Genomic DNA, 13,291 nt, shown 5'->3' with positions numbered 1-13,291 from the left:
CTTTGGCCACCTCATGCGAAGAGTTGACTCATTGGAAAAGACTCTGATGCTGGGAGGGATTGGGGGCAGGAGGAGAAGGGGGCCAACAGAGGATGAGATGGCTGGATGGCATCACCGACTCGATGGACATGAGTTTGGGTGAACTCTCCGGGAGTTGGTGATAGACAGGGAGGCCTGGCGTGCTGCAATTCATGGGGTCGCAAAGAGTCGGACACGACTGAGCAACTGAACTCAACTGGGGCTAAGGAAGGGGAGGCTACGGGTGGCCTCTGGCGGGCGGGGGCGGGGTCTCCAGGTCCCGGGAGTCCGACTGGAGGGTCCTCCCCGGAGCGGGGGGAGGGTCTCCAGGGTCTCTGAGGTGGGGCCGGGGCGCCTGGGTCTGGAGGCCAAGGGGGGTCTCCCAATTCCCGGTTTCCCCGGCGCGACGCGGCGCCGGCGTCCCAGCCCGACCGCCGGCCTAGGCGCCGCCCCGCCTGACATCAGTTCCTGCCGCCGCCGCGGTCGCCGCCGCGCACAGCCTCCTTCCCCGCCGGCCGCGCTCCGGAGCCGCCGGGCCGCGGCGGAGCGAGGGGCCGGGCGAGGCGAGGGCCGGGCGGCGGGCGCCGGGCCCCGCGGCCGGCACGACGGAGCCCCCGCACGGCCGGCGGCAGCGGTTGGCGGCGGCCCCGGGGCCCCGGCGCGGGAAGCGGCGGCGGCGGGGCGGCGGCGGCGGCGGCGCCATGGAGCCGCGGGAGGTGAAGGACCGGATTCTGGAGAACATCTCGCTGTCGGTGAAGAAGGTGAGCGCGGCCTGCCCGGCCCGGCCCAGGCCCCAAGGCCAACCCGGCCTGCCCGGGTCGGGCCCTCGACCCCACCCAGCGCCCCCTCCTTTCCTCGGGTCGCTCGCCCGGGGTTCCTCCTGTCACCGGGGCTCAGGACACCGCCCTTCCCCTCCGCGACCCCGGGGACGAGAAGCCGCCGGGAGCCCCTGGACGATGGAGAAGAAGCCTGGGCGGCTCACGTGAGCGCCGCTGCCTCTGAGCTATTTTTACAGAACAAAGTTGAGGTCAGCGTCCTGGGAGCTTCCACACAGCCAGGCCCAGGGGCCCTGCGTCACTTAGAGGGGCTGCCACTCGCCAGGACCCCCTACTCTGAGCGTAGCGGCAAAAAAGCTCTGGGAGGGCCCCACCTGCCGCGCATCTCTGGGCGGCATCGCTGCATCCTCCATCCGCCCTGTGCCTGCATCTCGGGGAGTCGGCAGTCAGGGTCACGGCCCGTGACAAGCAGCTTCCAGTCTTCCCAGTTCGGGGTGACATTGCCTCTGGTCCTGGGAAGTTTCTTGAATAATCTTGCCCAAGGATGGCAGTTTTGAAGAGGCTCACTTCGGAGCTTTGATTGAGAACTAAAGTACTTTGCATTTTGGACAGAGACCTATAGAACTTGGTGACACCACAGTGTATGATGCTCCCTGCAGGAGAGATCAATGTCCCAATTCCAAGTAGAGAAAAAAATATGACCTATTAAAGGCATATATTAATAACTACCTGTATGAAGAAGTAAGCTCACCTGAGAAAGGGTCCCCATGCCAAAAGGTAGGATTCATATTCACTTAAAACCAAACCAGAATTGACCATCATTTGAGGAATATTGTTGCAGTGTTTTCCTAATTTGACTTGCTAGTTCACCCCATAGTCTCAGAAACTGGGGTAGGTCGTGGGGGGATGATGTGAGGGGCAAGAGAAGGCTCATCAGATTGATTGCTTCCAAAATGAAGAGAATTCATTAAATGAACCATTATGTTTAAACAATAATGTTCCCCTCTATCCCCACTTAAATTCCTCAAAAGCAACATAGACCAGCAATTTTACCATTCATAAAGACTGATGTGGCTTAAAAAGAAAAGGAGATTCAAAATGTGCTCTTACTATAATGTTCCTCTAAAAGTAAAACTAAAAGCAGCATTGTAGACATCTGACAAAAGTTTTAGTTTTCCTAAGCTTTGCTTATGCAGTGGGGCATTGTTTTTTGCTTACTAAAGGCGTGTAGGATGAGCAAATACTTTGTCTAAAAGCAATCCATCTTTGGCAGTGAAGACAAAAGAAGACAATAGACCTTTCTAATCTAATCTGGGCTGATTGTGGCTTCAGGTAGGCACCTTTCTAGTCTAACCTGGGCTGATTGTGGCTTCAGGTAGGCCACACATTTTGATTTTTAATCTCTAACTTACAAATAAATGGGGAGAGTCCAGGTAGAAGGAGGTTGGACATGTGCATCAGCATGCATCTTTTGAGAGCAGGGATCTACTCTGTAAGTCAGCCTGCCACTTATGAAAGAGTTGGGTGTGTTGGCCAAGATTCTTATCATGGTATGTGCTTGGACAAGCATGACAAGAAGGTATGTCACACACTAGAAACTGGAAGCTTGTCCCCAGGTACATCACAACAGGAGGCATGGCAAGTGTCGTGTTTAAGAGCATGGATTCTGGAGTCTGGCGGCCTGGGCTCAATCCCGCCCTGCCAATGAACAACCGTGTAACCTTAGGTAGGTTCCTTACCCTCTCTGTGCCTTGGTTTCTCATCTATAAAGCAGGGATAAAATCAGGGCTCTTGGGAAGATTTGTTGAGAGTCTGTGTGTAGGGTGTTTAGCATGGTGCTTAACCCAGTCTTCAAAAGTTGTCTTAGTCTGTTTGGGCTGCTAAAGCAAACCACCAAAGACTGGGTGGCTTATAAAACAACATAAATTTATTTGTCATGATTCTGGAGGCTGGAAGCCTGAAAATACTTGAGTCCCAGCATGGTGAGGTTCTGGATTTCCCTGGTGGCTCAGATGGTAAAAAATCTGCCTGCAATGCAGGAGACCTGGGTTCGATCCCTGGGGTTGGGAAGATCCCCTGGAGAAGGGAATGGCTACCCACTCCGGTATTCTTGCCTGGAGAATCCCATGGACAGAGGAGCCTGGCAGGAGGAGCCTTACAGTCCATGGAGGTGGCAAAGAGTCTTACACAACTGAGTGATTTATCAACAACAAAAAAATGGTGAGGGCTGTCTTTATGGCTGAAGACTGCTGACTTCTCCCTGTGCCCTCACATGGTTTTGGGGGAGGGAGCTCTCCTGGGTCTCTTATAAGAGCTCTAATCCCATTCTTGAGGGCTCCACCTTCATGACCTAATCACCTCCCAAAGGCCCCACCTCCTAACACCATCACATTGGTGGTTAGAATTTCAACATCTGAATTTGGGGAGGGGCATACATTTGGGCAGGAGGAGAAGGGGGCGCAACAGAGGATGAGATAATTGAATAGCATCACTGACTCAATGGACATGAGTTTAAGCAAACTCCTGGAGATAGTGAAGGATGGGGAAGCCTGGTGTGCTGCAATCCCTAGGGTCACAGAGAGTCAGACACTACTAAAAAGCAAATACATTCAGTGTGTAGCATAAGTGGTCGCTTTTTCTCTTTGTTTGTGGTCAGGCAGTTCTTCACTTTTACAAGGTCTGAAGATGGCTGAAGGCCTTAGCACCTAAATATTGCTATATATCATTTAGACTTGTTACCCACTTCCTTTGTATGTCATGTTTCAGAAAACTATTTTGATTCTCACACATGAAGGGCATTTGGTTTTCTGAATCAGAGTATCTGCTTCTAATAGGAATCAGTTCAGCTACAGGGGTAGGCTTTGAGGGCTCACAGTCTTGGGGTCATATTTGACCTTGAACATCAGTCTCACCTACATATTTATGTCACCATGAGAGTAGCTTTGCCTTTTCTTCCATGCTACCTCTGGTAAGATGGTCTGACCCGTCCTTTTTAAGGATGTTTCATGAATAAAATGAGGTGTGGGTTTCTGCAAAAAAAAAAAAAGATCCACATGTGTAAGCTATGTTTACATAGGATATTTGAGAACTTTTTACTGAAATAGAATATACCTACAATTCTAAACATACAGTTGAATGGGTTCTCACAAAGTGAGCACATCCATGTATCCAGCACCTACGGCAAGAAACAACTATAGCCATCACCCCAGAAATGATGCCCTCAAGCGCAACCACCCTCCCTAAGCAGCGTTGCTATTCAGTCGCTCAGTCGTTTCCAACTCTTTGAAATGCCATGGACTGCAGTACATCAAGCTTCCCTATCCTTCACTATCTTCCAGAGTTTTCTCAAACTCATGGCCATTGAGTTGATGATGCCATCCAACCATCTCATCCTCTGTTGCCCCCTTCTCCTCCTGCCCTCAATCTTTCCCAGTAGCAGAGTCTTTTCCAGTGAGCTCTTCGTATGAGGTGGCCAAGTTATTGGAGCTTAAGCATCAGTCCTTCCAATGAATATTCAGGGTTAATTTCCTTTAGGATTGACTGGTTTGATCTCCTTGCTGTCCAAGGGACTCTCAAGAGCCTTGTTGAGTTCAGCTATTCTCACATCGAGATTTTGTGATGCTGAACATGCCCTATAACCCGAGAAATGCAGTAGCTGATATGAAGGCAGGATCTGTGGGGATTGGAGAGAACTGGAGAATTTAATAGTTGGCACAGGAAAATGACAAAGATAGCAATGAAAGGCACGTTCCTTATGATAGCAATAAAAAGAGTTCCTTATGAAACGTCTCAGGTGCAGATGATAAAGCTTGTGGTTGCCAATTTGTTAACAGCTAGAGAGAGAGACATCCAAGTCAAAGGCAGTGTTGGCATTTGAACTGGTCTGTTAAGTAGCATCTTCTCCAGGGGAGAGGAGGCTGTGGTTTTCATGGGAGTTTTGTTTCTGAGGAGCATGTCTGTTGCATATGCTTGCATTCTGAGCAAAGGTTCTGTGCTGTCTAAGGCAGCCTTCACCCGCCAACAGTTCATATATTGGTTGGAGGAAGAATTTTAACCAGGTGAAGAATTAATCACCAGGACAAGGAGAAGCTTCAGAGAAGGCAAGCTTGGACAGAATCTTGACAAATCAGTAGAATTCAGAGACAGAAAAGAAGTGGGCATTTAAGATAGAAAATAGTGGGCATTTAACGTCCCCAAGGATGAGATGGTTGAATGGCATCATCAACTCAATAAGCAAACTCCAGGAGACAGTGAAGGACAGGGAAGCCTGGTGTGCTGCCCTTCATGGGGTCACAAAGCATTGGACACAACTGAGCGACTGAACAAAAACAGCAAAGTATCCCAAGGCAGCAGGGACATCCAGGTGGTCTTCTGAGGATGATGAGGAGATATACCAGTCTCAAGAGTGCTGAGAGTTCCTTTCACTGTGGCTGGAAAGTGCTTTCCATGGAAGCTGTCCAGCATGGTGGCTCGAAGTACAAGTTTCAGAGCACACAGACCTCGTTTGGGGTTTGAATTAGGTTTGTCACTGACTCTGTTGACCCTGGCAAATTACTGGACCTCATTTAGCCTCAGCAATCAGAACCTACTCACAGTTGTAATGAGAATTAAATTACAGAGCAAAATATCTTAGAGCACAGTATCTCGCACATAACACGGCCTGAATAAGACATTAGCTACCACTAGCAGTGGCGAGTGTCTGTGTGAACCCTGCCGTTTTTTTTCTCTGGGGTAGTTTTCAAAGTCTTACACTACACTTCTGTTTCTTCATGCTCACAGTTTGCCAGACTTTTTCCTCACAGGCCAGATGGTGAATATTTTCAGCCCATGTGGTCTTTGTCGAAACTCTTCAGTTCAACTCAAAAGCAAGCACAGACAATCCATACATGTATGGGTGTGGCTGTGTTCCCCTAAACCTTTTTTGCATATACAGGTTGCAGGCTAGATTTGGTGCAGAGCTATTATTTGTGCACAAAAATAGCCTCCCTAGGGTAGGCTGGGGATCATGTTCAGGGAAATTGGTGTGATGGCTGGTTCCATATAGTTAATGAAGTCTGTATTGTCACTGGATTTTTGCACCATGCCAGGTTTGTGGAGCCAGTGCAGTCACTCCCGTTAATACTACCAGATGTCCAGGTAATCTTGACTTTCAAAAACTTTTGCTGATCACCTTCTGTCCTGAGTGCCCTCGGCCCTAAAAGGTAGAAGCGAGCACGGCAGACAAGATCTGTGGAGTGGATATTCCAGTAGGAGGGGAGAGCGATACATTAGCAGACAGAGCAATTCAAGGGCTTTCCCGGTGGCTCAGCTGGTAAAGAATCTGCCTGCCAATGCAGGAGATGCAAGAGATGTAGTTTTGATCCCTGGGTCGGGAAGATGTCCTGGAGAAGGAAATGGCAACCCACTCCAATGTTTTTGCTTGGGGAAATCTCATGGATAGAGGTACCTGACAGGCTACAGTCCATGGGGTTGCAAAGAGTCGGACCCGACATAGTGTGCATACACACAAGCCAATACAAAGACCTTCTGATTGTGATGTGGCTTGAAGGCCAGGCAGGATAAGGTGGTGAGCAGGAGGCATCTGCTGGAGGGAGTGGGAGGGTTGGGGGGCAGTCAGGGAAGACTTGCCTCAAGAGGTAACATGACTTGCAAGAGGGACACTGACTGTGATGGTTGAGTGAGCCCTTAGCCTAGGAAAACGAGTAGTTGTTTTTTAAAAAACCACACAAATACCTCAGAAGTGTATAAAATAAAAAGTAAGTGGCCCCAGTTCTCTACCTCCTCAGCTTTGATTTAGATCCCCTTAAACAGGGTGAATAAATGGATTTTGATGAAGTAACCCCTCTTTGAGAGAATGTTCCCGGGCTGGGACAGCCTTCTCCTGCAGAGGACAGGCCAAGTCCCCACCACCCTCACTCTCGGTGGATTGCCCCTCTGGGGTGGGCTCTGAATGGCCTTCTATTTCTGGCCAGATACACACCCTGTGCAGAGCGGGGGTCTCCCAGTTGGGGTCTGCAGATACTGGTCTTAGAGCTGCAGCTGTTCAACCTCGCCTGGCCGTGCAGCTGGCTTCGGTGGTTAGGCTTGTGTCTTTCCTGTTTTCCACTCCTCCAGAGAGGTTAGATCTGCTTATACATTAAAAATGAGCTCGAGCATCTCATTCCCAGAGTGGGCCTGGTAGTTAGATCTATGTGGGGATTACACTGACCATTTGGTTTCAGTCAATAGTTTTGTTCTCTTGGCTTCATGGAAAAACCCTTAAGAGTTTGAAAATCTTAAGCATTCTGAAAACCCCTAATGACCTGAGTCACCCTGGCAAAGAGCTTAATAAAATAATAAATATCCACACAGAAATGCTAAGGGCTCCCCGTCCCCTGCCCAAGTCTTGAAGTCACTGGTAGCTGTCTCTCTGCCTCTGTCCTCTCTCACAGCACAGAGGCTCCCTGAAGAGGGTGGGAGGGGCCCAAGGGCCCTCAAGCAGGAACCGTTTAAGTGTACCCCTGACCCCCTGAGTGACCCCACCCAGGCCCAGCATGAGACGCCAGTGAGAAGTGGTCACTGCTCTGAGCCCTGCCTGCTCGCTTCACTATGGTTCTCCTTTTATAAGACGTTAGGGCTCTGTTTGAAGCCTGGTGACGTTGTAGTCCTTGCTGCCCCATCGCAGGCCACCCTGGGCCCTCTCTTTTTCCGTGCCTGGGCTCTAGCATTGGGCCTGTCCAAATTGCACAGCCCTATGTGATGAATGGCGGCCACACGGAAACAGGTCTCCATCTGGCGGCGGCAGCAGCCCCTGTTAGTCAGGACAGTCCCCAGCCATCTCTGTAGTCACAGTGGACACTCCAAGTGTCAGATGGAGCAGTGGCCTTTCCTGTGGGTCCCTCTCAAACTCATCTAGCTGGAGCCCATTGTGGAAAGAAATTCCCAGCAAAACTGGAAGCCTGCTGCTGGCTGATGGAAATGTCAGGCCTAAAAACTAAGATTGAGTGAGGGTAGAGTGGGCAAGACGTTTCAGTGTGGAAAGAAAGGAGCTGATATTCGGGGTGTGAGCATTGTGGGAAGAGAAAGTTGGCATATGTATGTGCTCTATGGCACCCCACTCCAGTACTCTTGCCTGGAAAATCCCATGGATGGAGGAGCCTGGTAGGCTGCAGTCCATGGGGTCACGAAGAGTCGGACACGACTGAGCGACTTCATTTTCACTTTTCACTTTCATGCATTGGAGAAGGAAATGGCAACCCACTCCAGTGTTCTTGCCTGGAGAATCCCAGGGACGGGGGAGCCTGGTGGGCTGCTGTCTATGGGGTTGCGCAGAGTTGGACACGACTGAAGCAACTTAGCAGCAGTAGTAGCAGCAGGGGGCTCTTGGGTGGGTCATTCTCACCGTTTGGGTCTTCACTGCTCATCTCTGGCATCACAATTTGCCACCGTGGCAAGAAGAGTGTGGTGCCCCTGAGGCTGGGGATGCCCTTATGTCCTAGGGGAGCAAACAGGGCTTTTCCTCCATAGATAAAAAGCTCTTCTGGGCGACCTCAATGCTGATGGAGCCGGGACCCCACAGTGTAAGGTTGGAGTGGGTGACCCTGGTCCCAGAGCTCTCCTCCCTGGGGTCTGAACTAAGGTGACCATCCCTTTCCAGCCCTGTCCTCCTCCTCATTGTGGTTTGTTTGTGGTGTGAATGTCCTAGAACTTCAGTTTGAAGCAGGAGAATAAGGACAGTTTCTGGGAGCATCCATTTGGCTGGAGCTGAGAGGTCAGCTCATCGTTACAACCACCCAGGGTCATTGTTACCAGCAGGTCATTGTTACAGGTCATACCACTGGTCACTGTTACAACCACTCAGGGCCCCGAGAGCTTCTCTGTCTTTTCAGCAAAGTAGCTGGCCCTGCACCACAGACATTCTCCCATCTTAAATATTTGTAGTTTATCTTCTTTTCCTTTTGCTTCTAAGTATTCACAAACATTATAGAAATGTAGAAGGAAGAAAATATTCCTTTCCTAAAGACTACCCTCTTCCTTGGGTGTCTGTACTTGAGAGCTGGAAGTAGAAGATTCTGAAAAATCCAGTAATATGTAAGAACAAGGGAAGAACTAACGTAGACTTGAAATCTGCAGGTAATTTTTGAAAGTAGTCAGCCTCTGTTCACACTTCTACCCTTTGGGGTGTGTGTGTTTATCTTTTAATAGACAGACTGATTGTATGTTTATGCTTATACTCTAATAAATCACTGTAAGTTCTTTGTTTTTGGGGGGCTGCAGACTGCTGAGGTATGAAGTGTCTAGACATGCTGGCCTAAAGGGGAGTGAGCAGAGCAGAGGAATCCTTACACTTGATGCATTCAGTCCTCTGGATCTCCTTTAATAACCATTATGGGTTTGTAATCCATGGAGTCCTCAACACACTTCCTAACCCTGCAGTTACACTTTCAGCCTCTAAAGTCTCTGACTATTGGACTTGCCTGGTGGTCCAGTGGTTAAAAATCTACCTGCCTGCCAGTGTGGGGGACATGAGTTTGGTCCCTGGTCTGGGAAGATTCCACATGCTGCAGGGCAACTAAGCCCATGAGCCACAACTACTGAGCCCAAGTGCTGCACCTGCTGAAGCCCCAGCGCCCTAGAGCAAGAGACGCCACAACGATGAGAAGCCCGTGTGCCACAAGTACAGAACAGCCCCTGCTGAACACAACTAGAGAAAGCCTACACGTAGCAGTAAAGACCCAGCGCAGCCATAGATAAATCACTAAAGTTATTTTTTTTATGATAATAAATAAAGTCTCTGACTGTATCACACAGACCTTAGGAGGAGGCAGGAGTGTCCTCCCAACCTAAGTCGTGGTTTAGATGGTGACTTGATGGCCATTTTCCTCAGCAGCAATCTGGCTGTCTGGGTGGGGGAAGTACGGCTGAGGCCATGTTGCAGGTACAGCAGGGGAAAGGGGAAGTGAAAGATGAACCCAGAGCCAGCGAAGGCTCCCAGGCTTTGAAAACAAGGCTTTGAAAAACTCCCTTCCTCCTCCCACCAGTGCCACACACAAGCCTGAATGTGAGTGCTCAGAAAACAGCAGGGTCTCCACTAGCTTCGGCCTCCAGCGCAGTGGCACATGGATGGTGGAGAATCCTGCATGCCATGTGTCCTTTCAGGCCCCTGGTTGGCTTCCAGGTCTCTGGTGTTTGCCCAGGGACCTCTTGGGAGGGCCTCTTGCATCTTCCTCTGCACTCTAAAGAGGGGCCTTGGGCCCTCCATCAGGGTCAACCCTGTGCTGAGTTTAGAGGCAGAACACACAGGGTACCCAGGGACACTGGAACACTCCCTTGCCAGCACAGAGGAGCATTTAACTGCTCCTGGAAACATATTCTGTCAAATTATCCAAGAGATCTGTGCCCAACTAGGCCAGTTCCCAACTGCTGTCATTGTTCCAACACCCCAGTTCAGTTCAGTCACTGTTGTGTCCGACTCTTTGTGACCCCATGGACTGCAGCATGCCAGGCTTCCCTGTCCATCACCGAGTCCTGGAGCTTGCTCAAACTCTTGTCCATCGAGTCGGAGATGCCATCCAACCATCTCATCAGCTGTCATTCCCTTCTCCTCCTGCCTTTTCCAGTGAGTCAGCTCTTCGCATCAGGTGGCCAAAGTATTGGAGCTTCAGCTTAAGCATCAGTCTTTCCAATGCATATTTAGGATGGATTTCCTTTAGGATATACTGGTTTGATCTCCTTGCAGTTCAAGGGACTCTCAAGAGTCTTCTCCAACACCACAGTTCAAAAGCATTAATTCTTTGGCGCTCAGCTTTAACATCCCAAAAGTGAAAGTCTCTCAGTCAAGTCTGACTCTTTGCCACCCTATGGACTATACAGTCCATGGAATTCTCCAGGCCAGAATACTGGAATGGGTAGCCATTCCCTTCTCCAGGGGATCTTCCCAACCCAGGGATTGAACCTAGGTCTCCCACATTGCAGGTGGATTCTTTACCATCTGAGTTACCAGGGAAGCCCTTAACACCCCAGAGAAAGTACAAAAAATGAAATCCATGGATAATTCAAATACCTGGGTTTTTTTTTTGTTTTTTCTGGCCATGCTGTGTGGCTTGTGGGATCCTAGTTCCCCAACCAGAGATCAAATGCAGGGCCCCTGCAGTGGGGGCACAGAGCCACAAGTACTGGACCACCAGGGAATTCCCAAGTACCTGCTTTTTTTTTTTTTTTTTAATAATTTTGTTCATTATTCTTGGCTGTACTGGGTCTTCACTGCTGCGCAGGCGTTTCCCTCATTGCAGTGCTTGGGCCTTTCATTGTGGTGGCTTCTCTTATGTCGCACAGGCTTTGTTGCTCTGCAGCATGTGGGATCTTCCCAGATCAGGGGTCAGACCTGTGTGGCAGGTAGATTCTTTACCACTGGACCACCAAGGAAGCTCCCCAGTTACCTGTGCTTTTTCCCTGCATGTCTTTGAACAGAGCTGCCAGTAAAGCAGAGAGCCTGCCAACTCTGGCAGAGGGTCTAATAAGCAGTGATTTGGGAGGTGGGAAAGAAAGTTGTATAATTAGGTATATTTAGTGGTAAATGAATGGTTAAGAAGCATTGATTTCACCCAACTTGCTTCAGGAACAATGCAGGCCCGTGGTAAACAAACAGCAAACCCTTCATGTAGCCCTACAAGTGGGGGGCACCAGTCATTCCCATGATGCCACCAGCCTGGGCACAAGCCTTTCCCGGGAAGGGCTGTTGGCTGCAGGACCAGGTTTTTCATGCCCACTGAGAAACCAGGCCGGTCATCTCTGAATCGCAGGCTTTCTGATTGGTTCTTGTGTGGGGATGATGTCTGGGTTGACAGTCTACTATAACTGATTGTCATTTGGAAATGAGCTATTTTCAGGCTAAGGTAGGGTGGGATCTCAGGTAAGGGATTAAATGAGGACAATGAGTTAGAATCACTGTGGTTGCCCAGGATTGGTGGAGCAGTGGACACCAGTGGGCCTTGGCCTCTGTTGACATTATTCTCGTGTTGTCTAGGAAGGAAGCAGCTGGTACATTCCCGACATTGTCCCCCCAGCTCCCATTCCACAGAGCCCTGGGAGTGGCCCAGCGCCTCCTGCTCTGCCCTCCTCAGTAAGACACTGGGATGAGCACTTTCCAGATGGTGGCAGCAGGTGCCCCTGACCTTTGCATTATCCCTGAGGGAATGGGAGCAGAAGGGGCTCCAGTAATAGCTCCTTCTGTGGTATACGAGCACACCCAAGCAAAACGCTGCAGTGAAGCAGGAGGACCGCTAAGCAAAGCCAAGAGGTCAGAGCCTGTCCTTACCTCTCTGGACCCCAGCCTCCCTGCCCAGGAGATGAGGGTTCTGGTTAGGTGGTTATTCCTCTGACTTTCAGCTCATTCAGTAAAGTCCCATCACTGAGACCCTCTTCCTCACTCACTGTAACTCCCCCGACACCCCCCTGAATGAGAGGCTCCAGGAGAGGAAGATGCCATGAGGCCCCCCTCCCCCCAAGAGGTCCCTGGGCAAACACCAGAGACCTGGAAGTCAGCCAGCGGCCTGAAATAACACACAGCACACACAATTCTCCATCCTGGTACCGCTGCCGTGGAGCCACCGCATCCCGCTGCGATGGGAGCGGGAGCTGGCAGCAGCCACATGGTTTCTACGTCTCTTCTGCCCTTAGATTCCAAACTTCTTCATCCTGACCCACACCCAGACTTGCCTTCAATTCCAGTGGAGCATCTTTCCAGAAATGCTGTTGGCAGTAGCCTCTCATTCCTTGGACCATGTAAAGCAGGCATTATTGTTCTTAAGAAGCTTTGCTAAGATTTAGAAGACTCTAGCCTGCCTGCTTTATTCATTTATTTATTTCTATTTATTTTTGAGAAGGTGGGTGATAAGCCCTGGTCGTCTCTTAGATCCATTAGAGGCAGTATCCGAAGCCAGTGCAAACTACTGGTGCAGAATCAGGGTGGGCGGCCACACCAACACTTCTCCTGCCATCTCTGCCAAGGATGAACCCTCCTAGGGTCCCTCTCCCTGGGCATGTCCAGGCATCAAGATATGGGGCCATTCTGACCCCAAAGGTAATAGATGATATCACACGGCCTGATGTCTGCCTGTCCTTGAAGTGTCTGCCTCGGAAAGAAGAGCAAGTGTTCCCAAGGGCCACAGGCATGGTTTGACCCAGCAGGAGACCCTCGGTGGCTAGAATCCCAAAGGCAAGGCAGGCAGAGGCCTCTCACTCCCTGTAGGCCTCGTCCATCACCTTCAGCGCACCTGCAACCCGAGAGAGGCAGCCCTGGAGACGAGGTGTCCCAGGAGGTCCTGTAGCTCATGGTGGCTCTGAGTCTGGATTGAGCTCGTGTGGCCAGGGCTGCCATCAGCTTAATAGGTAAAAGGTGCTCTGAGGTCAGGTAGCTGCCCACCCCCCCTTCAGTTGGGTTCTCTTCTCCTTTTGGATTTCTACTTCCTAGAGCTGGACTGAGGAGGCTGCTCTAAACACTGTCGTCTAAATACATC

General features: G+C 50.4%; 1 protein-coding gene across 1 annotated transcript in view; it reads left to right on the top strand.

The window, feature by feature from the left end:
* Positions 1 to 719: 719 nt before the first annotated feature.
* The window catches only part of PLEKHM2 (pleckstrin homology and RUN domain containing M2), a 39,134-nt gene continuing 26,562 nt past the window's right edge, over positions 720 to 13,291 (top strand). Inside the window, exon 1 of the mRNA XM_068985884.1 lies at positions 720 to 779. Coding sequence (XP_068841985.1) covers positions 720 to 779 — 60 coding nt within the window. The remainder of the gene's footprint in view (positions 780 to 13,291) is intronic.

This window comes from Capricornis sumatraensis, chromosome 14 (assembly GCF_032405125.1).
Source record: "Capricornis sumatraensis isolate serow.1 chromosome 14, serow.2, whole genome shotgun sequence".
NCBI lineage: Eukaryota > Metazoa > Chordata > Mammalia > Artiodactyla > Bovidae > Capricornis > Capricornis sumatraensis.
The sequence above is the reverse complement of the archived record's forward strand: the minus strand, read 5'-3'. Positions and strand labels throughout refer to the sequence as shown.